Raw genomic sequence first — 23,745 nt, 5'->3', positions numbered from 1 at the left:
ATTATATATTTATGTATATGATATATTTGTGTTTCTTATATATTTGTATATATAATATATTTGAGTTTTGATATATATGTGTGTATATTATATATTTGTTTATATTATATATTTGTGTGTATGATATATTTGTGTTTATTATATATTTGTATATATATAATATATTTTGTGTTTATTATATATTTGTGCATATGATATGTTTGTATATACGATATGTTTATGTATATTCTATATTTGTATGTATGATTTATTTGTGTTTATTATATATGTTATACATGATATATTTGTGTATATACTATATATTTGTATATATATATGCAATATATTTGTGTACATTATATATTTGTATATATTTGTGTTTATTATATATTTTATACATGATATATTTGTGTACATTATATATGTGTATATATGATATTGTTGTGTACATTATATATTTGTATAAATATATTATATATTTGTGTTCATTATATATTTGTATACATGATATATTTGTGTACATTATGTATTTGTATATATGATATTTTTGTGTACATTATACATATGATATATTTGTGTACATTTTATATTTGTATATGTGATATATTTGTGTACATTATATATTTGTCTATATGATATTTTTGTGTATATTATACATATGATATTTCTGTGTACATTATACATATGATATATTTGTGTACATTTTATATGTGTCTATATGAAATATTTGTGTACATTATACATATGATATATTTGTGTACATTATACATATGATATATTTGTGTACATTATATATTTGTCTATATGATATATTGGTGTACATTATACATATGATATATTTGTGTACATTATATATTTGTCTATATGATATATTTGTGTACATTATACATATGATATATTTGTGTACATTATATATTTGTCTATATGATATATTTGTGTTTCTTATATATTTGTATATATAATATATTTGAGTTTTGATATATATATTTGTGTATATTATATATTTGTTTATATTATATATTTGTGTGTATGATATATTTGTGTTTATTATATATTTGTATATATATGATATATTTTGTGTTTATTATATATGTGTGCATATGATATGTTTGTATATGCGATATGTTTATGTATATTCTATATTTTTATGTATGATTTATTTGTGGTTAATATATATTTTATACATGATATATTTGTGTACCAGTATATACTATATATTTGTATATATATGCAATATATTTGTGTACATTATATATTTGTATATATTTGTGTTTATTATATATTTTATACATGATATATTTGTGTACATTATATATTTGTATATATGATATTGTTGTGTACATTATATATTTGTATATATTATATATTTGTGTTTATTATATATTTGTGTACATGATATATTTGTGTACATTATGTATTTGTATATATGATATTTTTGTGTACATTATACATATGATATATTTGTGTACATTTTATATTTGTCTATATGATATATTTGTGTACATTATACATATGATATATTTGTGTACATTATACATATGATATATTTGTGTACATTTTATATTTGTCTATATGATATATGTGTGTACATATACATATGATATATGTTGTGTACATTATATATATGATATATTTGTGTACATTATATATTTGTCTATATGATATATTTGTGTACATTATACATATGATATATGTGTGTACATTATATATTTGTCTATATGATATATTTGTGTACATTATACATATGATATATGTGTGTACATTATATATTTGTCTATATGATATATTTGTGTACATTATACATATTATATATTTGTGTACATTATACATATGATATATTTGTGTACATTATACATATGATATATTTGTGTACATTATACATATGATATATTTGTGTACATTATACATATGATATATTTGTGTACATTTGCATTGTGTTGAATGTGCCATGGTTGCACACAGAGCTGGTTGACATGAAGTGTTTGTGTAGCCCGCACAGCTTCTCTAATCTGGATTCAGGCTGTAGTGTGTAACACTGGGCTGTTGGAGCTGTGCTACGCCTGAACTTGGAAGGCTTCCAGGCAGCCAGGTTATAAATCTTGTGGGGTGTTTCCCTGTGCAATTGGCAGCCTCTGCTCCTTCAGGATGGTCACCTTGACCTAGCCTGCAGGGTCATGGCTGCACACAGCCAGGGGAAGGCACAGAGCTGCTGCTCGCACTCCATCCTTCACGTTTCCTGGGATTTCTCTTCCCCTTCCATTGTTTTAATTGGGATCTGATGCTTAGAAGAGCTCCTGGGGGTAGCAGGAGTGAGGTAATACAAAGGGAAGGGATCATGCCTGACGTGAGGGTTGGGAGGAGTTGGAGGAGGACTGCAGGATGCTGATTCCTCCCTCATTTGTCCATAGGGTATGGATGATGGGACAGTTACTGTTCACTGGATGCTAATGTAGTCTGTGTGAGTGGATGCGTTGTGCTCTGCCCCAGGGAAAAGCCAGCAACAAGTGGGCGCAGTGCCCTGGTCTGAGTGCATGGTGGAGGAGAAGACAGACTGGGCCACTGTGCATGGATCAGCCCTGTATGGCTTTCTGTCCTTCCTCCTATGGATTATAATGTCAGGGATCTGTCTGTGTCTATACAAAGTGGAACATACACAGGATCTGTTACTAAGTGCCTCTGATCTTTGTTTCCTAACTCTTTTCTTCTAAAGTGGCCCCCGCTGCCTATGGAGGAGTCTCGCTGCTCATTTGTGCTTTACCCTGTGGAAATGCTTGGAAGATGAGAGCATGAAGTCTCCAGGATGGGAGCGAACAATGGCAAGTACGGCAGTGAGGGTGAGTGACATTGGCCACACAATACTCAGACCTGGGAGGGGGGGGAGCTCTTCCCTGTTCCAACTATTGTTTTACTCAGCGCCTGCTCTGCTGGCTGCAGCACACAGCTCACATTTACAAGGCAAAACTTTCCATGTAGATCAGCGCTTGGGGAAAAGTGGACCTGTCATCTCAGGTCGTGCTCAACTGTCACCGTCCAATAGGCTGTGTGTCAGGAAAGCGTCTGCCAGCCCTAGGAAGAAGCCTGACTTCTCTCGAGGGGCTCATGCACACGGGCGTATTGAAAATACTCAAATTGACGCAGCTTAAAAGTACACGTAAAGGCTTTATACGCCTAAATGTGCGTACAGCGCTTAGAAGCGTTACAGATTTACACGCGTGTGCCTGTTTATATGCATTCACATATGTATACGGCACTCACTGGCGGTTTTTTCTTCTACATCACTGAACATTGTGCTGCATGGACATAATGGGGGAGATTTACTAAAACCGGAGCGCACGAAATCTGGCGCAGCTCTGCATAAAAAACCAATCAACTTCCAGGTTTTATTGTCAGAGCTTAACTGAGCAAGAAGTTAGAAGCCGTTTGGCTACCATACAGATTCTGCGTGCTCCAGTTTTAGTAAATCCTCTCAACAGGCTGAACTGCGTTCAAATCTGTAAAAAAAATAAAAAGTCGTATGGATCTAAAAGCGGCATTTTAAACCAGCCCTAGGAAAGAATTGAGCTGGGGGAGTACTAATCCTTCTGTCTCCACTGGCGGCACATAATGAAACGCATGCAAACGCTTTAAAAAAACGCACCGTGCGTTTTCAAAGCATTTGCATGCAATTTTTTTTTAACGTGTGTGACCAGCCTGAGGTTGGAATGTTGAAAGGTCGCCCCATGTTGCCACTCTTAAACAGCACATTTGCATGTTTTTTTTAACGCGCCGCAGCCCCGCCGCAACACATGCGCTTCCGTCTGCATTGTGCTATTTAATAGCAATATTGTAATTGTAGGAGGTTCAGGGATGGAAAAAAACGCACAAAATCACCCTTTTTTGCACCAAGTGGATACAAACTGTAAGGACAGTTGGCAAAGGCGTTATATTTTGAAGAAAGAGCTAATTTGCATGTACAGCAAGTAAAGGAAAGCTGCAACCCCTGCATCTGGCAGACTGGCAATGTGGTAGAAAATCAATCAATATTGTTTATAAATTATAATGAAATATGTAAGTAAATATGTTTTTTTATTTAGTTTTTTGTTTTTGTTTTTTGCAAATTGTGGAAATATAAGGGTATCTTTTCTTAGAGCCCCGAGTCGTGTAGTTGAGAAAATCAATGGAAGTGAATGAGAGCCGTCTTAATACACACTATTGAAAGCGCTCCGACTTCAGAAAAGTTTCCTGTACTACTTCAATCCGACTTCTAGGCGACTTGTACCCATTCATTTCAATGGAAGTCGCCTCAGAGTCTGATCCCTGTCTTAAAGTGGTTGTATACCCGCAATAATAATTTTTTTTGTTACACCTGCAAGGCAAAAGGCATAATGAGCTAGTGTGCACCGCATACTAGCTCATTATGAAATACTTACCTTGGAACAAGGTGTAGAGAACTTACCTGGTCCACGCCGAGCGAGATGTCATCTTGCCTCGGCGTGTCTTCCGGGTATCGCCACTCCAGCGCTGTGATTGGCTGGAGCGGCGATGTTGTCACTCCCGCGCATGCGCGTGGGAGACTTCATTCCGGCAAGGTCCGGCGGCTGCCGGCCCTTTAGCCGAGGATCCCCGCTGCGCATGCGCCGCTGCAATCAGCGGCGCATTGCGAGGGGAATATCTCCTAAACCGTACAGGTTTAGGAGATATTCTTTATACCTACAGGTAAGCCTTATTATAGGCTTACCTGTAGGTAAAAGTGGTAATAAAGAGTTTACTACCACTTTAACTGAAGCAACTTTCCAGGAAGATAACATACATTTCTCAGGCAAACCCCTCCCTCCCCCAGAGCTGATTGTTGTTTGATTGGCCACTGGAAAGTGTCCTGTACTGGAGGCCACTTGAAGTCGCCTTGTAAGTTGCCTGATGATTCATACACAAGTCGTGTCCAAGTTGCCTCCCAAAGTCGTGCTGGAAGTCGTGTTGCCCCAGTGTGAACGGACTCTTAGGGCCAGATTCACGTAGGAGAGACCATCTTTGTGCGGGCGTAACGTATCCTATTTACGTTACGCTTCCGCAACTTTTTACTGCAAGTGCAGTATTCACAAAGCAAAGTTGCGGCGGCGTAGCGTAAATAGGCCGGCGTAAGCCCGCCTAATTCAAATGTGGAAGATGTGGGCGTGTATTATGTAAATTTATTGTGACCCGTCCGTGAATGTATCCCAGTGCGCATGCTCCAAATTAACCCGCAAAAAGTCAATGCTTTCGACGTGAACGTAAATGACGCCCAGCCCTATTCGCGAAAGACTTACGCAAACGACGTAAAACGTGAAAAATTGGACACTGTTCCGAACGTCCATACCTAACATTGGTACGCCTCATCTACACCTCATAGAGCAGGGGTACCTTTACGCCGGAAAAAAGCCTAACGTAAATGGCGTATCTGTACTGCGTCGGCCGGGCGTACGTTCGTGAATAGGCGTATCTAGCTGATTTACATATTTCTAGGCGTAAATCAGCGTACACGCCCCTAGCGGCCAGGGTAAATATGCAGTTGAGATACGACGGCGTAGGAGACTTACGCTGGTCGTATCTTAGAGAAATTTTGGCGTATCTTTGAATCAGGCGCCAAGATACGACGCCTCAGACTCAGAGATACGACAGCGTATCTGGAGATACGCCGTCGTATCTCCTACGTGAATCCGGGCCTTAGTGTGTGTTATACATTTATATCCATATTTATTTATTTTGTTGTTTGTTTTATTTATTTGGTCAAATAGCCAAACAGGTCTTAAAACAAAGCAGGAGAAAAGTTACAATGTAAGGGACACCAAGCCCAGTACTGTATAGGTTCCTGTACATGCTAGTAACATACAACCCTTCCATCTATACATGGTACTCTAGTGCATTGCAATGTATATGATCAGCTGCTTCTCCCAGGATTACATATCCTGCAATCAGATTATTTTTATGGGTTTAGTCTATGGTATATATATATATATATATATATATATATATATATATATATATATATATATATATATATATATATATATATGACTTCAGGGGACAGCAAACTCTGGTCACTGTTTTGTGATACATATATATACCTATATATTTGTGATATTTAATAGGAGGTGGTTCAGATGGAGGTGAATGTATGTATGGGTAGTATTTGGAGTAGACCAGGAATGATTCTGGCTGGATCAAGGTACATTGCAGTACTGCAGTTGGAGGCCACCAGGGGGCGCATGTGCAGACCTTGGATAACTCATTTTTGACAGACTGGGGAATGGCCAGCGAGAACAATGAAATGTTATTTAAAGGGACAGTAAACTCTGTTTAAAAATATATATATATATATATATATATATATATATTCAAGTATGTATTCTTAATTCAAAAAAGTACCTTCTTTTGTTCTCAGTATCCGCCAAATCTCCAAATTCCTTTTTGTTTGCTGCAGTGATCTGACTTTCTGGGGGGATTGTATTCATTTTCTATGGTCTCACCGTTTGCAGGACCGCAGACACTCTCTTGCTCGCTCCTGAGATGGACTAGTGACAACGGACAATGAGATTTGTAGTGTGCAGTACACACAACTGCGACTAATATGCTTGCTTGTTCCAAACAAACAGAAGTGAGAGGGAAAGGGAGAGGTTGGGGGGCTCACAGAGGACTATACAAGGAGAGAAAAAAACACAGTAAGATACCATTTAATGAAAAGTAGTTTGCAGGGACATAATCCCAGTTGCGTTCCTCTATTTTCATTCTGCGTCTGGTGAAAACTACAAGCAACTGTTCTTGCAGCAGCCCCCCCCCCCCTCCCCCCAATCCTTACTCGAGCGCCCTCTCGGTCCAGGGATCTGCACAAGAGCATTGGCTCTTCTGAGACTCTCCCTCCTCATTGGCTAAGACCGCAGAAGGAGCCATTGGCTGTCAATCACAGTCAGTGAGCAAATAAGGAGGGAGAGGTGGGGCTAAGTTGCAGCTCCCTGTGTGTATGGACATGCAGAGCAGTGGCTCAGGAGCACGTCTGCTTGGGTGCCCCCATTGCAAGCTGCTTGCTCTGGAGGCAAGCAGCCCATTGCGCAGGCATAGTCCACTATTGTCACTATCAGGACGCCAGGCTAGAACAGTGAAGTGCATTGGAGTGCATGCATGTAGATATGAAGTGGCTGAAAGAGGATGGAGGAGATCTGCAGCACCATAGTACAAAAAAAGGATGATAAAAATGTTGAAAATTATTTTTTTATGGGAAAAAATTGAATTTTTTTATGATACAGAGGGCCAGATTCACAGAGCAGATACGACGGCGTATCTCCTGATACGCCGTCGTATCTGTTGTTCTATCTATGTGACTGATTCATAGAATCAGTTACGCATAGATATCCCTAAGATCCGACAGGTGTAATTGTTTTACACTGTCGGATCTTAAGATGCAGTACCGCGGCCGCCGCTGGTGGAAGTTTGCGTCGTAAACCAGCGTCGGGTATGCAAATTAGGAGTTATGGCGATCCACAACGGTTTTTCGCGTTCGCTACGTCGCCGCTAGTCTAGTTTCCTGTCGCAAAGTTAGTCGTTTTTTTTGGTGCCTTAACTTTACACAGCAATCGTATTGCTGTATAAAGTATGGCCGTCGTTCCCGCGTCGAAATTGAAAAAATAACGTCGTTTGCGTAAGCCGTCCAGGAATACGGAATTACGCTACGCGCGTCGCCGTTTGAAAAAATGACGTCACTTTGCGCAAAGCACGGCGGGAGTTCGGAAACGGAGCATGCGCGGTAGGTCTGGCGCGGGAGCGCGCCTAATTTAAATGGCACACGCCCATTTGAATTGGCCCGCCTTGCGCCGGAGGCCGCCGGCGTAGGTTTTCATCGCAAGTGCTTGGTGAATCAGGCACTTGCGATGAAACATTGCGGCGGTGTAACGTATCTACGATACCTTACGCCGCCGCTCATCTACGTGAATCTGGCCCATAGTGCTTTGGAAAACCTAATGTTGTGCAGTTATTATTAACATCTACTTTAATAGGATTTGCAGCAGTTGGAAGGCCATTTACAATTATTTAAAAATATGAGCATTATCCCAGATAGTGAGGCTAACTTACCACAAATTTGTGGCAGTGTTGAATTCCTATTCCTATTAGTCTGTTAACTTGCTGCACATTTTCACTGGCAAGTTGTACACTTGTAAAGCACTCGAAGCACAAGTTCTAGTTGACACTTTTCCATTTTGTAGCAAACTTGCATGGCAAGTCTCTAGCAAGAGCAACGTTGCAGTGTTGAGCCTACAGTAAGAGCTCTGCAAGTCTACAGAATGAAAATTCAGCCACAGTGACCCCTGTGGTGGGATGACCATTGCACAACATAACTGAACCAGAACTTGCAGCAGACTTGCAGAATGTTAGCAAAGAAAGTTGATCTGGAGTCAAGCAATGCGGACTTGCTGCAATTGTTCCACAAACGTGTGAAGCCTGGCAAGACTAGCAATAGCTTAGCAAGTCATTTTCAAACTTGCAGCACTATTAAGTGCTGTTTGTGATTATGGTTATTGTTATTATGTTTGCTGCTATAGTTTTTTTGTATTAGTTTGTGTGTTTTATTTACTGAATACTGGACCATCTTTTTTCAGCAAGTTCTTGCGGTAGTGTGGGAAATGATGGATGGTTTAGGCCATGGGTGCTCAACCCGTGGCCCTCCAGATGTTATGGCGCTACAACTCCCATCATGCCTCTGCTTTTGGGAGTCATGCTTGTTACTGTGAGCAGCTTGCAATGCCTCATGGGGCTTGTAGTTCCGCAACAGCTGGAGGGCCACAGGTTGAGCACCCATGGTTTAGGCACTAGAATCTGCGCCTTTTAATAGATCATTAAAGTGGTAGTAAACTGCATCCACAAAAAAAAAAAACAATCGGCCCGGGAAGTATCACATACTAGCACATTATAGCAAACTTACCTGAAAAAGCGATTTGATCTTCACCTGGTCTTTCTGGGGTCGTGGGCTTCGGCTATCTAATTGGCCGAGCCAGCGATGAAGTCACACCAGCGCATGTGCACGAGAGTTGCTGTTTATGGCTTGGCTCTAAGGCCTTGTACACATGACCAGATCTGTCCGATGAAAACGGACTGTTTTCATCGGACATGTCCGCTGGGATCATTTGGTCTGATTGCTGTACACACCATCAGACCAAATTTCCCGCGGACAGGATACACAGTGACGTGGCCGCGCCGTGGCCGCGCCGATGACGCGCCGACGTGCGCGACCCTGGAAGGTCAATGCTTCCACACATGTGTCGAATCACTTCGACGCATGCGAGGGCTTTTGGCCGAGCGGACATGTCCGGTGAGTCGTACAGACGACCGAACATGTCCGACGGACAGGCTTCCAGCGGACATGTTTCTTAGCATGCTAAGAAACATTTGTCCGCTGGAAACCTGTCCGCTAGGCCGGGAATCCGGTCCGGTCGGCCGTACAGACGACCGAACATGTCCGCGGAAACTGGTCCGCAGACCAGTTTCAGCAGACATATTCGGTCGTGTGTACGAGGCCTGAGGGAACGGCATGGGTATGTCACCAGGCTGCATCTAAAGTAAATATCTCCTAAATGGTGCACATTTAGAAGATATTTACAGGACCTATAGGCAAGCCTTAATATTGAAAAAATACTGGAGATTTGTTGTGGACAGTGTAGTTGGCTGAAAAATTTGTGATTGTAAACTCTTTTTTTTTATTCTTTAATAACAAACATGCTTTACTTAATGCTCTGTGGAATGGTTTTGCACACAGAGCAGCCCTGGTCCTCCTCTTCTCGGGTCCCCTGCCCACGCTCCTGTTTTTCCCACTCCCCCCCAAGAGTCCCCATCATAGCAAGCTGCTGTGAGTGAATGTTTATAGATGTCTAATCCAATTGAATGATTATCCATAAATTCATGGCCGGGACCTGCTGATTGGCTGTCTTGAATCACACCCTAGAGCCCTGTGTTGACAATCTGCACATTGGGAAGGATCACTTTGTTTGTTTTATCTGCAAGGCCGGGAAAAAACAATTGATCTGTAGTAAAAAACAGCACATATTATATGCATTACACATGTTTGGCCCTTTGATTGCTCATAGATGTTAACCCAGTGGCGGCTAGAGCTCCATTTTGGGGGGGGGGGGCAGCAAACACCCCCCCCCACCGGGCCCGCACTTACCCCATCCAGGTTGCAGTGTTTTGTCCAAATACACCAAGGCCTCTGGCCCATGTCTTAAATGAGGTTGGCCACCTGTCCGGATCCACACTGGCGCAGTGGGACGGGCTGCGTTCTAGCTGCTCCTGGGTGAAGTATCAGTGGGTTGAAGGCACCATGTCTGGATGGGAGAGGACGTTCACATCGGGTCGTCTATTCTGACGGAACACCGGCTTCTCCTCCCAGCCAATCCGGTCTTAAGATTCAGATTCTGTCCTGATTGGCTAGGAGAAGAAGCCGGAAGACAATAGTGAATACTGATTCGCTAACGTCACTAGTGGGTGGGCGCGGGGCTCTTCCCCCCGAGCCCAACCATTTTAAAGCCAATAAGAGCCTCAGGCTAATCATGTACTTAAAAAGAAAACTCATTGAAATCCAGGCGTCCGGCGGCCCGTGTGGAGATTAGAGGGGTGGCGCCCCTGTGTATTTAATGGACCGGCCGCCGCTGTGTTAACCTCTTCCCAGTCAGTGTCATTAGTACAGTGACAGTGTATATTATTAGCACAGATTTTTATTTATGATGAGTATTTATAATAATATATGATTATTATTATTATTATGATGTATTAGTGTCACTGGAGATGTCAGTGGCAGTTAGTCAGTTCCCCTCAGCGTCAGTTAATGTCAAATTGCCCACCCCACTATCACAGTCCCAGTATAAGTCGCTGATCGCTGCCACTACTAGTATAAAAATAAATAAATAAATAAAAACTTCAGTATATATACCATCAACTGTAGACTCTTTAACTTTCACGCAAACCGGTGTCCGCCGGTGCCCAGTGATCGTGGCATGGAGAGGCAGAACAGGGAGATGCCTATGTAAACAAGGCATTTCCCTGTTCTGCCTAGCAACATGACAGGGATCTACTGTGAGGCCCCGTACACACGTCCGAGGAACTCGACGGGCAAAACTCATCGTTTTGCTCGTCGAGTTCTGTGTGAAGCCACCGAGGATCTCGGCGAGCCAACTTTCCTCATTGAACAACGAGGCGGCCGGGTTTCTCGGCAGAATTCAGCTTCGATCGAGTTTCTGGCTGAATTCTGCCGAGAAACTTGGTCGTGTGTACGGGGCCTGATAGGGATAGACTCACCAGAATATGTGGGGTCATGTTCTAGTGAGCCCATCCCCCCTACAGTTAGAACACACTGAGGGAACACAGTTAACCCATTGATCGCCCCCTACTATTTAACCCCTTCCCTGCCAGTGACATTTACACAGTAATCAGTGCATTTGTATAGCACTGATAGCTGTATAAATGCCAATGGTTCCCAAAATTGTCCGATCAGTCCACTGCAATGTTGCAGTCAAGGTAAAAATTGCAGATCGCCGCCATTACTAATAAAAAAAAATTAAATTAAACATGCCATACATTTATCCCCTATTTTGTAGATGCAATAAGTTTTGCGCAAACCAATCAATATACGCTTATTGCGATTTTTTGTTTGAACCAAAAATATGTAGGAGAATACGTATCGGCCTAAACTGAGAAGAAATTATTTTTTATATATATTTTTGGGGTATATTTATTATAGCAAAAAGTAAAAAAATATATATATTTTTTAAATTGTCGCTCTTTTTTTGTATATAGCGCAAAAAAAAAAAAACAACTACAGAGGTGATCAAATACCCCCGAAAGAAAGATCTATGGGAGAAAAGGGACGCTAATTTTGTATGGGTACACGACCGCGCAATTGTCTCACGACCGCGCAATTGTCCGTTAAAGCGAAGCAGTATCGCAAAAAAGGGCTTGGTCGGGAAGGGGGGTTGAAGTGGTTAAAGTAGCTCAATGCCGAATAGCAAAACATGGGCTGGTCATGATGGGGGTAAAATCTTCCTGAAGCTGAAGTGGTTAATTTAAATGATTTGAGCCCTCTCCTAGCAGAATGCCATTCTATGTAAATAGACAAACTCACCTACAGTGCTTCTGCAGATAGAAGTGGTGATAAGGGTGTTTCTGGGATTTGTTTCCCTTGTCTAGCACACATACTATTGTGTAGAATGTAGGAGATAAGGCAGGGTTGTTTCCTGTTACGTGGGAGCATATACAGGACTCAACTTTTTCCAGCATTATTATATTACTGTTCATTAACTTCAATTCCAAATTTGGAGAAATGTATTTCAAGGGGGGCTAGTAGGAGCAAGAAAGGCAAAGCCATGCCAGAAAGTGTTTCTGAGGTGATTATGTATCCCACAATTCCTAAATATAATGCACAGATCCTGCCTGCATTCCTTCCAGACTGCGATAGACAAAACCCCTGGAGAGGTAGAGTGGAAGTAATGTTTTCCATCTGCTTTGTAAATGCTACCGATGACATTTCTGCTCACTTCAGGAATACATTTTTGAGGGATCAATTGCACATTTCATTTCCAGGAGGGGGTGATTTGGATGAGTAATACAGAATAGTCAAAGATTTAGAAACTCATTAGTGCTTCTTTTCTTACTTTTTTAATCTAATGCCCTGTACACACGACTGGTTTTCCTGACATGCCAAAACCCAACGTTTTCCCCGAGGTAATTCCTCTCAAGCCTGCCTTGCATACAACGTTCAGTCAAAAAAACGCTCAACTAAAGCGCGGTGATGTCCAACACGTGTGACTTTTGGGCTGCATTTGCTGATCCTTGTGTTAGTAAAAGTTTGGTGATAGATGATTCGCGCTTTTCAGTCCGTTACAGCGTGACAAATGTTTTATCTCCATTACGAACGCTAGCTTTACCAGAACGAGCGCTCCCGTCTCATACTTGATTCTGAGCATGCACATTTTTTTTCACCATGGAAAAGCCTACGCACGAGCGGTTTTCGCAACGAGAAAAAGACTGACGGGAAACACGACGGGAAAAAAATTAAACAGGTTCGAGTTTTTTTGCGGGCAGTTTTCTCGTCTGGGAAACTGCTATGGAGCATACACACGACCGGTTTTCCCGACCAATCTAAAAAATGGCAGTTTTCTGGTCTGGAAAACCGGTCATGTGTATGAGGCATAACTCTGGATCTAATGATTGAGGCCTCATACATACGACCGAGGAACTCGTTGTAAATGAAACATCGTTTTCCTCAACGAGTTCCTTGTCAGGCTTGTGGAGAATCTTGTTAAGCTTTCTTTGCGTACACACTGTCAAGACCAAATCTCCTCGTTCTCAAAAGCGGTGACGTACAACACGTGCGACGGCAGGGGAAGTTCGATTCCACTGGCACAACCCTTGGGGCTGCTTTTGCTAATCTCATGTTACTGCGTGTTAAGTAAAAGTTTGGTGAGAGACGATTTGCACTTTTCAGTCTGTTACAGCGTGACAAATGTGTTATCTCCATTACAAATGCTACTTTTACGCTCCCGTCCCATACTTTATTCTGAGCATGCGCGGGTTTCTAAGCATACACACGAACGTGATTCTCGGCGAAAACCAGCCCGACGAGGAACACGACGAGGAAATTGAGACTCCCGTCAAGGAAAAAGAGAACTTGTTCTCTTTTTTTCTTGTCGAGTTCCTCGACAGTTTCCTCGATGAAAAGCATACACACGACCGGTTTCCTCGGCAAAAAAGCTCTGCCAGCAGTTTTCTTGATGGATTCTGTCGAGGAAAACGGTCGTGTGTACGAGGCCTCAGAGTCAGAAATGTTAAAAGCAGAGGTAAACCCTAAAGCCCTGTACACATGATTGGTTTGTCTGATGAAAACAGACCAATGGACCAACCAATCGTGTGTGGGCCCCATCGGTTTGTTTTCCATCAGTGAAAAAAAATAGAACATGTTTTAAAATTTTCCTATGGATAAAAAAACGATAGAAAAAAACGATCGTCTGTGTGGAAGTCCATCGGTCAAAAATCTATGCATGCTCAGAATCAAGTCGACGCATGCTCGGAAGCATTGAACTTAATTTTTCTCAGCATGTCAAAGTGTTTTACGTCACCGCGTTGGACAAGGTCAGATTTTTGACCGATGGTGTGTAGGCAAGACTGATGAAAATCAGCTTCATTGGATATTTGATGAAAAAATCCATCGGATTAGATTCCATCAGATATCCAATCGTGTGTACAGGGCTTAAGGCTTGGTTCACACTGCCGCGACCTAAAAGACACGCGACTTGCGGTGTGACTTTGCCAGGCGACTTTCTGCCGACTTGAGTACTACTTTTATAGGAGTATAGAATAGAAGTCGCCTCGACCCAGTACAGAAACGTTTTCTAAAGTCGGAGCGACTTCAGTAGTGCTAATTAAGACAGCTCTCATTGACTAACATGGGATTTCACATGTCATGCGATTTGGGGACTTACAAGTTGGATCCTAAGTCGCGGCAATGTGAATCGCGCCTAAATTAATTTCTTTTGGTACATCACTAGGGGGTTATTTACAAAAGGCAAATCCACTACAGGTGCAAACTACAAGTGCAAAGTGCACTTGAAATTGCACTAAAAATGCGCACTTGGAAGAGCACTCGCTATAGATCTGAGGGATAGATCTGAAATAAGGAGAAGCTTTGCTGATTTTATCATCCAATCATGTGCCAGCTAAAATGCTGTTTTTTATTTTCTTTGCATGTCCCCCTCAGATCTACAGTGACTGCACTTCCAAGAGCACTTTCAGTGCAATTTGCACTTGTAGTGCAAAGTGGATTTTCCTTTCGTAAATAACCCCCAATTGTATATCATAAAAATCAACTTTTTCAAAAATAAAATACTGTTTAAATCTTCTTGAATTCTTTGCTGTATAACATCACTGCTGATCTCCTGCGGCCTATTTGGATCTACTTCCTGTCTTTATGCCTTCTCTTCAGCAGTGGCTGTACTTTCCCAATGTGGGTTTCCTGATGGTGACAACAGTATTGAAGATTTTAAAATATTCAAAATGACTTAATTATTAAAGCAGTATTAAACAAAAAAACAAACATTTATTATATTGCAGCTTGACAATTTTTATATGTGATGGTTGCATTAGTTTTATTTTTTAGACTTTCTTTCTTTTGTTGTGATCTGGTCAGAAAGTCTGTAGTTTTTCAAAAGAACAAACCCTCTTCCAAATGTATCTGTTTACAGGAATAAGACAAACCATTGAACACTGGCAGGGGTCCTTATTATTTATTTATTACAAGTACATATTTAGCACTATTAAGTTACACAGAGGTTTACATATACAGTATATTGTACATTTACATCAGTCACTGACAGTGGCAGCTTGTGTTTTTTTTGGGGGGGGGGGGCGACAGACAACCCCCCCTCCCCCCATGACACCACCAGCCGCTGTCCTTACCTTGGATGTGGGCGGTGAGAGCATGGTGGGCTCAAGGAAAGCTGCTCCAGTGACCAGTGTCCTCTCCTTGAGCAGCTCTCTCTCCCAGTGCTAGGCGTCCAATAGAATCGCCTGACGTTTTGGCCAATTGGGAAACGGGTTTAATACCTGCTTACCGATTGGCCAGGAGGAGGATCAGTGTTACAACAGCGAATTTTCATTCGCTGTTGCAACACACCTGGGTGGGCTCCAGACACAGTGCTCTGCGTCCCGACTCCACTCTATTTTGAAGCCTATTAGAACCTATGGCTCTAATCAGGGCTTAAAAAAAAAAACGTTGGCCGCTCTAACTCATATGCCCGGTGACCCAAATGGGGCTGGACACATGAATAGGGGGTGGCAGCGGCAGCCGTTGATAGATTCATGTTATGCATGAATCTATCCACTGCATTTAGGGGGTGAAGAGGATAGGGGGCGTGGCGCCCGGGCCTCCCCTAATAGATGGGCCGCCCCTTGTCACTGCGCTTGAGCTTACAATCTAAGCTCCCTAGCTCATAATGATCAGCTTTTATTTATTAATCTAAAACTGTTATCCTAGAAGGAAAAAACTGGAGTATTCCTTTGATAGTGTATTTAAATCTGCTAGTACACTAACTAACCACCCCCCAAACTGCTATTCTGGAGCTTGTTAAATAGATTTTCCTTCACTTTCTGTCTTTCTGACAATGGTTTCACCAAACAGGAAGTGAGTCTCCTTTCACACTAGCAGTAACGTTTAGTTTTCCCTGCCCCCCCCCTTGAAAAAGTGACCTGTAGTTGATTGCTTTTCAGAGGATGGTGAAAGGAGGTTTGCTGATATTCAGGAAGCGACACTGTCATCTCCTAATGCCTGTATGTCTTTCTCTGCATGAGTGTTAAAATTGACACACAATACGTTTTTACCCTAACGGCACCATATCTGCCTGTACTGTATATAGGAGGTTAGGGGGAGGTAAAAACGCAGATCAAACACTTGTTTTTAACTCTCCTTGGCCACCCATGTGAAAGGAGTCTATAGGGACAAAACAGCAATACAAAGGTAAAGAGGTGCTAGCCTTCCTATACTCAATTTCTAACTGTTTTGCCATTGTAGACTTACCCTCACTTCCTGCTGGTAGAACAGGGTATGAAAGGAAATGTCTCTAATGGAGTCCCAGAGGACACTTAAACCCAACATTTCTTCTAATCCCTCCCCACTCTTTTCAAAACCAAAATCATTTTGGCTGGATATACACTTTAAGCAACCTGAGTTTTTTCCTTAGACAAGAATCACCATTGATATATCTGTAGATCACTATCCTATCTACTCTCAAGCATCTCTTCCATGAGGAGAATAAGCATGGAAGGGACAAGGGCTGGGCAGGAGGGGTGGCTGCCCTGGGCACTGTGGTGTCATGTGAGATGCAGGGACACCACAAGGAGATTGGGGGGAGGGGCTTGTGTTGGGAGGGGAACAGGAGGTAAGAATTGTTCTAGCAGGGGACAATTAGGGAGGTGTGCTAGGAGTGGTGATTTTGGGACTATTTGTTTTGAGATGGGAATGGTGAAAGTTGATTTGTGCTAGGATGGGTTTGTGCTAAAAAAGGTAGTATGGTGAGGGGGGGTGGAGGATTTGTGCTTGGAGGGGAATATATTTTTGGGAGGGAGATTTGTGCTAGTAGGGATGTTTGGGGGGCATTTGTGCTAGGAGGGGAAATTTGTGGGGGATGTGTGCTAGGAGCGGAATTTTTTGGGGAGGGGGATTTGTGCTAGTAGAGATAATTGGGGCATTTGTGCTAGGAGGAGAAATGGGGGGGATTTGTGTAAGGAAGGCGGTTTGTGGGAGGGGAATTTGTGCTGGGATGGGGATTTAGAGTGGGGGGAATTTGTTCTTGGAGGGGAATATATTTTTGGGAGGGGGGTTTGTGCTAGTGGAGATAATTGGGGGGCTTTTTTACTAGGAGGAAGAATTTGGGGGGATTTGTGCAAGGATTGGGATTGGGGTTTGGAGGAGAGGAATTTGTGCTGGGAGGGGGATTTATAGTGTGGGGGGGGGGATTTTTGCTTGGAAGGGAATATATTTTTAGGAGGGAGATTTGTGCTAGTAGGAATGATTGTGGGCATTTGTGCTAGGAGGGGAAATTTGGAGGGCTGTGTGCTAGGAGGGGAATATATTTTTGGGAGGGGGATTTGTGCTAGTAGGGATGATTGGGGGCATTTGTGCTAGAAGGGGAAATTTGGGGGGCTGTGTGCTAGGAGGGGAATATATTTTTGGGAGGGGGATTTGTGCTAGTAGGGATGATTGGGGGGCATTTTTGCTAGAAGGGAAAATTTGGGGGATGTGTGCTAGGAGGGGATTTTTTGGGGGAGGGGGATTTGTGCTAGTAGAGATGATTGGGGGCATTTGTGCTAGGAGGAGAAATGGGGGAATTTGTGCAAGGATGGGGGTTTGGGGGAGTGGGATTTAGAGTGGGGGGGGGGGATTTGTGCTCAAAGGGAAAATTTGAGCAATAGAGGATTTGTGCTTGGAAGGGGAAACTATTTTTTTTGGGGGGGGGGGTTGTTCTGAGAGCATATGTAGAATGAGAGGATTTTAACTAAGCATACAGATTAGCGCCTAATTCTTTTATGGGGGCTGGGATTTTTGCTGACATATAATGCTCATACATCTGGGGGGGGGGGGGTAACAATTTGGCATGTTCTTTCTGGGCTCTAGATGACCTTGTCCTGGCACCGAGAGTAAGTTTAATGTTTGTAATTGTTCCTGAGGTCCAGCACTGGACGGCATACTCAAGATGTGACTGAGCCAGCGTTTTATAAAGTAGAATTCTAGTCTTATCTCTGGAGTAAATACCCCTTAATGCATGCTATTAGTTATCGTGTTTTGCTTTCTGCCGCTTTGCATTGCATGCTGTTCCAGAACCTGTGATGTACTAGGACCCCCAGATCTTGTTGTTCTTTAGTCAACTTTTTCGAAGAAGCTTGGTGGCAAATTGTTGGCCAAACAGCACCTACACCCAAATACGTTCAGAGAATGGTGATAAATAGCAAATCTTCTGAATGGTCTGGGGGTGCATGTTGGGGTGTCCCAAAGCTCTGTCCTTGGACCAATCCTGTTTAATTTGCTCATAAACAATATATGGTATAAATAGTTCAATCTCAGTGTCCGCTGACAATGCAAAGCTAAGCAGGTATAGAAACTTTACACTAAGGCCCTGTACACACGATCAGTCCAAACTGATGAAAACGGACTGAAGTTCAGTTTCATCGGTTCACCGATGAAGCTGACTGATGGTCTGATGTGCGTACACACCATCAGTTAAAAAAACGATCGAGTCCAACGCGGTGACGTAAAACACAACGACGTGCTGAGAAAAATGAAGTTCAATGCTTCCAAGCTTGCGTCGACTTGATTCTGAGCATGCCCGATGCTTTTGCGTACTTGCCATCGGTTTTGACCGATCGGTTACCAGTCCATCAGTTAAATTTTAAAGCAAGTTCTACATTTCTGGACCGAAGGATAACAGACTGATGGGGCCCACATACGGTCGGTTTGGACTGATGAAACTGAACTTCAGTTTGTTTTCATCAGTTTGGACTGATTGTGTGTACAGGGCCTAAGACCTTGATAGGATAAAGGGATAGACAACTACAGTACATAGTAAATGAGGTTTAATATATAAAAAAAAAGTAAAGTAATGCATTTGGGGCCACACATTTGAATGCAAGTTCCTCAATATGGGGAGAACCTCCGGGGGAAATCAAGGCTGGGGAAGGATCTGGGGTATAAATATGGTGAGACCACAGGAGCAGCAATGCTGTCTGCCTGGGGCGCTGCTGCTATACTGGGCTTATTCTTTGTTGAGTTAACGCGATCACCCTTCTTATGTCACGGTTATAACCTGGTCTCTTCCTCCTGGAGCTTGTTAAATCTACAATCCTTCTATTTCTTTCCCCTTAGATTTGGACAGAATACCTGTCAATGCTGAGAAGCTCTAAAGTATGATTTTCTGTTTGGGGCTTTCTCAATTAACTCTTCCAGTGCCTTTTACACTGTAAGTCTATATGGTTACTAACTTTGAAATTTACACATGTTTTTTGTCATGCTTTTTGAGGGTGTTCCTGTCTGTGGGCTTTGCATAAAGTAAAGTTTCTAAGCAATCACCACTGACCAGTGCCCCGATATGGGGAAGGGATATCCTAATTGGATGTTCTTGGTTAAAATGATACCATTAACCAAGGAATTTAGGAAATTCACAACATCATTTATTCTATCTTTGGTACCTGTTCAGACAATAAAGATGTCATCTATGTATCTCAACCCAATTCTTGCAATCAAAAAGTGTGGTCCCTATGCCTCAATGTACTTTATTTCTATTTCTCAATTAATTTAAATTAAGTAATTAACCCTTCAATGACTGAATTATTCCTGTTCTCCATTTATTTAGATAAGACATATTTAAACGAATACAGCGCCCCTGCCTCTTTCTTTAATCTTCAGGCTTTACAGTTTGTTTTTAGCGTTGTACATTCCTTTCTTTCCTGGTGACACCTACCTCCTTTTTTCTTGTGTGGGTGTCACAGGGACAGTCTCTTTAATAGGGTCACAGTCAGAAATAGAAATCTGAAATTTTAAATCCTGCTCAACTCTATCAAAAAAAAGAAAAGTTTAGCTGTAGTTCAGCCAAAACTGAAGCTCATTCCTAGTAGGTGGTAAAAGATTTCCCCAATAATCAAGGTGTTACATATGTTACAGCGATAATATCTTTACCACCCCTCATCTCCAAAAGGCTGAAGCCCAATATGTCATATTTAACCCTGAAGTTCACATGTACCAAGAAGTTCTGAAGTGTTTTACTTGTGGAATGTACCACAAAAGGTGGTTGTTTATTAACAGATAAGAGTTATGTGTCTGCTTCCACGATGTCTCTATTGTTGTTGCTCCCTGATAGGGGGGTAAATCTCTGGGTAAATAGGATGTTAGGATGTAAATAGCTTGTTGTAAAGTGTGGTCTATGATATGTTTGAGGTAAACCCAAACTTCAAATTTCTGATACCTGTTTAAAAGTTTGTGCTCATGATCAGAAGGGTAAGAAGAAATATTTGTGTGCCCTGGTAGGAAAGGAGGTTGTTCCTGTCTGTGGGCTTTTCATAAAGTAAAGTTTCTAAGCAATCACCACTGACCAGTGCCCCGATATGGAGAAGGGATATCCTAATTGGATGTTCTTGGTTAAAATGATACCATTAACCAAGGAATTTAGGAAATTCACAACATCAATTATTTCATTTTTGGGACCTGTTCAGACAATAACGATGTCATCTATGTATCTCAACCCAATTCTTGCAATCAAAAAGTGTGGGTAACATGGGTTTAAACAGCTGCCCACTTAAGTCCCTCTTGTCTGAATTTAGTATTGCTTTTCCAATCCAAAATAAAGTTATCCAAAACCAAAGGAAGGCTTTCCAAAATCAAGTAAGAGGGTATAATGACATATTCCCTGTGGAACAGAAAATATTAAATGTGTTTAAACCCATAGAGATGGGAATGCAAGTATACAAGACGGAACTGTCCATAGTTAAGAGTGTTCAAGATAGAAAGTTCTTAGCCATGGCAAGCCTCTCAAGGAAATGCTAAGTAGCCTATGTATATGAAGGCAGTGCTTGTACAAGTGTTTGCAAGGTATAGTCGATTATTTTTTGCAAGGGGTTGTGGGAGAAGCTTCTTTCTTTGCCACTCAGCTTTCTCCTATCAGTATGTTCCTTGCTAGCAAATGAGCAGCATAACTGATTGGCCCCTTGTGCTGCTTCTACTTCCCCCAGTCTGCTGTACAGAGATTGTAAGGGGCTGAAACAAGTCCAAAGTGGGTACTTACAATGCTTGCATTTAAAAAATACATTTAAGGATGCATTAATAAATATCGATCTGTATCTTTTATATCTACATGAAGTTTAGCTTTAAAAATCCTACGTTTTTTAAGCACTTTCAGCAGTTCATTCAATTATATACTGAGTATGCAGCGTCTATATCTTGTTATCCTTGCTTGTATTTCTGTTTAAGCTGTTCCTGTTTAAGCATGACCACTGCCCCAGGTCTCCTGTTTCAAAGTGGCTCCTTTTCTCATTGCATTCTATGCAGCCACCCTGGCAGGATCTAAAGCTGTGTCTCCCTACATTGGGTGTAACAATATAAACCCACAGCCCCATAGCCTAAGATGGCAAGGTACTTCCCTGCTTCTCCCTCCACCTCCCCCTTCCTTCTCTAAGCTGGCAGACTGACTAAAAACTGCACAGTTCACTGTTAACACTTTCTGTGAAGGCTGAAAGCTGAGGGAAGCAGCATTGAGAGAGCAGGAGCCATCAGTTGCCCTCTCAGCAAGTGCTGGGTTAAGAAATAGTTAACAAATACTTAATTAACAAATACTGTATATACTCGCGTAAAAGCCGAGTTTTCAGCCCTTTTTTAAAGGCTGAAAATACCCCCTCGGCTTATACTCGAGTCAGTGTACCTGACATTATTGACAGGCTGCGGGCGTCCACTGTTTAAAAGTCACAGTCTCCTCCTGGTCCGTTCCCTGATAGGCGTTTCTCAGCAGACACAGTTCCGCCTATCACAGACATTCTCTCATCCTCGGACTCAGTTTCCCAGCAGACACTGTGTTCAGTGTTCCGCCAATCACGGACCTCCTTTCATTCTCAGACAAGAGGACGTCCGTGATTGGCGGAACATTGAACACAGTGTCTGCTGGGAAACTGAGTCCGAGGATGAGAGAATGTCTGTGATAGGCGGAACTGTGTCTGCTGAGAAACGCCTATCACGGAAGGGACCAGGAGGAGACTGTGACTTTAAACATTGAATGGACGCCTGCAGCCTGTCAATAATTTCAAGTACACTGACTCTGGCACAGTGAGGCTGCAGTGGGCACAGTGAGGTTGAAATGGGCACAGTGAGGTTGGCACAGTGAGGTTGCAATGGGCACAGTGAGGTTGGGCACAGTGAGGTTGCAATGGGCACAGTGAGGTTGCAATGGGCACAGTGAGGCGTGCAAATAAATAGACATTGTTGACCCTCTTTTCCGCTTACAGTAGCTGCTGCATTTCCACCCTAGGCTTATACTCGAGTCAATACGTTTTCCTATTTTTTGTGGTAAAATTAGGTACTCGGGTACGTATACTCAGGTCGGCTTATACTCGAGTATATGCAGTAGTTTACTTTATTGTGCTCAATGTGTTAAGCTATAAAATGTTGAGAATTTAATACTACTTTGGGTTACACTTTAACTGCTTGCCGAGCAGCCGCCGGCTCTACTGGGCGAGATAACGTAGCTATACGTCATCTCGCCGAGCAGCCAATTGTGCCTGGTGGGCGCGATCACCGCCGGGCACCCGCGATCGCTCGTTACAGAGCGAGAACCGGGAGCTGTGTGTGTAAACACACAGCTCCCGATCCTGTCAGGGTGAGAAATGCCTGATTGTCTGTTCATACAATGTATGAACAGCGATCAGTCATTTCCCCAAGTCAGTCCCCCCCCCCTTCAGTTAGAACACACCCAGGGAACATACTTAACCCCTTCCTCGCCCCCTAGTGTTAACCCCTTCCCTGCCAGTGGCATTTTTATAGTAATCAATGCATTTTTATAGCACTGATCGCTATAAAAATGCCAATGGTCCCAAAAATGTGTCACAAGTGTCCGCCATAATGTCACAGTACCGATAAAAATCGCTGATTGCCGCCATTACTAGTAAAAAAAAAATATTAATAAAAATGCCATAAAACTATCCCCTATTTTGTAAACGCTATAACTTTTGCGCAAACCAATCAATACATGCTTATTGCGCTTTGTTTTAACCAAAAATATGTAGAAGAATACATATCGGCCTAAACTGAAGAAAAAAATAGTTTTTTTATATATTTTTGGGGGATATTTATTATAGCAAAAAGTAAAAAATGTTCATTTTTTTTCAAAATTGTCGCTCTATTTGTGTTTATAGCGCAAAAACGAAAAACCGCAGAAGTGATCAAATATCACCAAAAGAAATCCTCTATTTGTGGGGAAAAAAAGACGCCTATTTTGTTTGGGAGCCACGTCGCACGACCGCGCAATTGTCAGTTAAAGCGACGCAGTGCCGAATCGCAAAAAGTGGCCCTGGTCTTTGACCAGCAATATGGTCCGGGGCTTAAGTGGTTAAGCCTTCCTCTGGATCAACTGTGGGTATGGAGTTGGGTGTATGTGATTGTACTGTGTTTTGTATTTTGTTTGTTTATTTTTTTGCGGTTGAACTGGATGGACTTGTGTCTTTTTTCAACCTGACTAACTATGTAACTAT

The 23,745-nt window shown here is 42.1% G+C and overlaps 1 protein-coding gene across 2 annotated transcripts in view; it reads left to right on the top strand.

The window, feature by feature from the left end:
• The first annotated feature begins 2,143 nt into the window (after positions 1–2,143).
• FBXL7 (F-box and leucine rich repeat protein 7) overlaps positions 2,144–23,745 on the top strand; it is a 247,087-nt gene continuing 225,485 nt past the window's right edge. The window contains exons 1-2 of one of the 2 annotated variants that reach the window (XM_040353544.1): positions 2,144–2,293; positions 2,690–2,813. In XM_040353544.1, coding sequence (XP_040209478.1) covers positions 2,780–2,813 — 34 coding nt within the window. In that variant the 5' untranslated portion in view covers positions 2,144–2,293; positions 2,690–2,779. Of the gene's footprint in view, positions 2,294–2,344; positions 2,814–23,745 lie in introns of those variants that run through there. The other variant, XM_040353543.1, reaches the window with a different exon arrangement.

The sequence above is a fragment of the Rana temporaria genome, chromosome 5, assembly GCF_905171775.1.
Source record: "Rana temporaria chromosome 5, aRanTem1.1, whole genome shotgun sequence".
In the NCBI taxonomy this organism is placed as follows: domain Eukaryota; kingdom Metazoa; phylum Chordata; class Amphibia; order Anura; family Ranidae; genus Rana; species Rana temporaria.
This window is presented reverse-complemented; position numbering and strand designations above follow the sequence as displayed.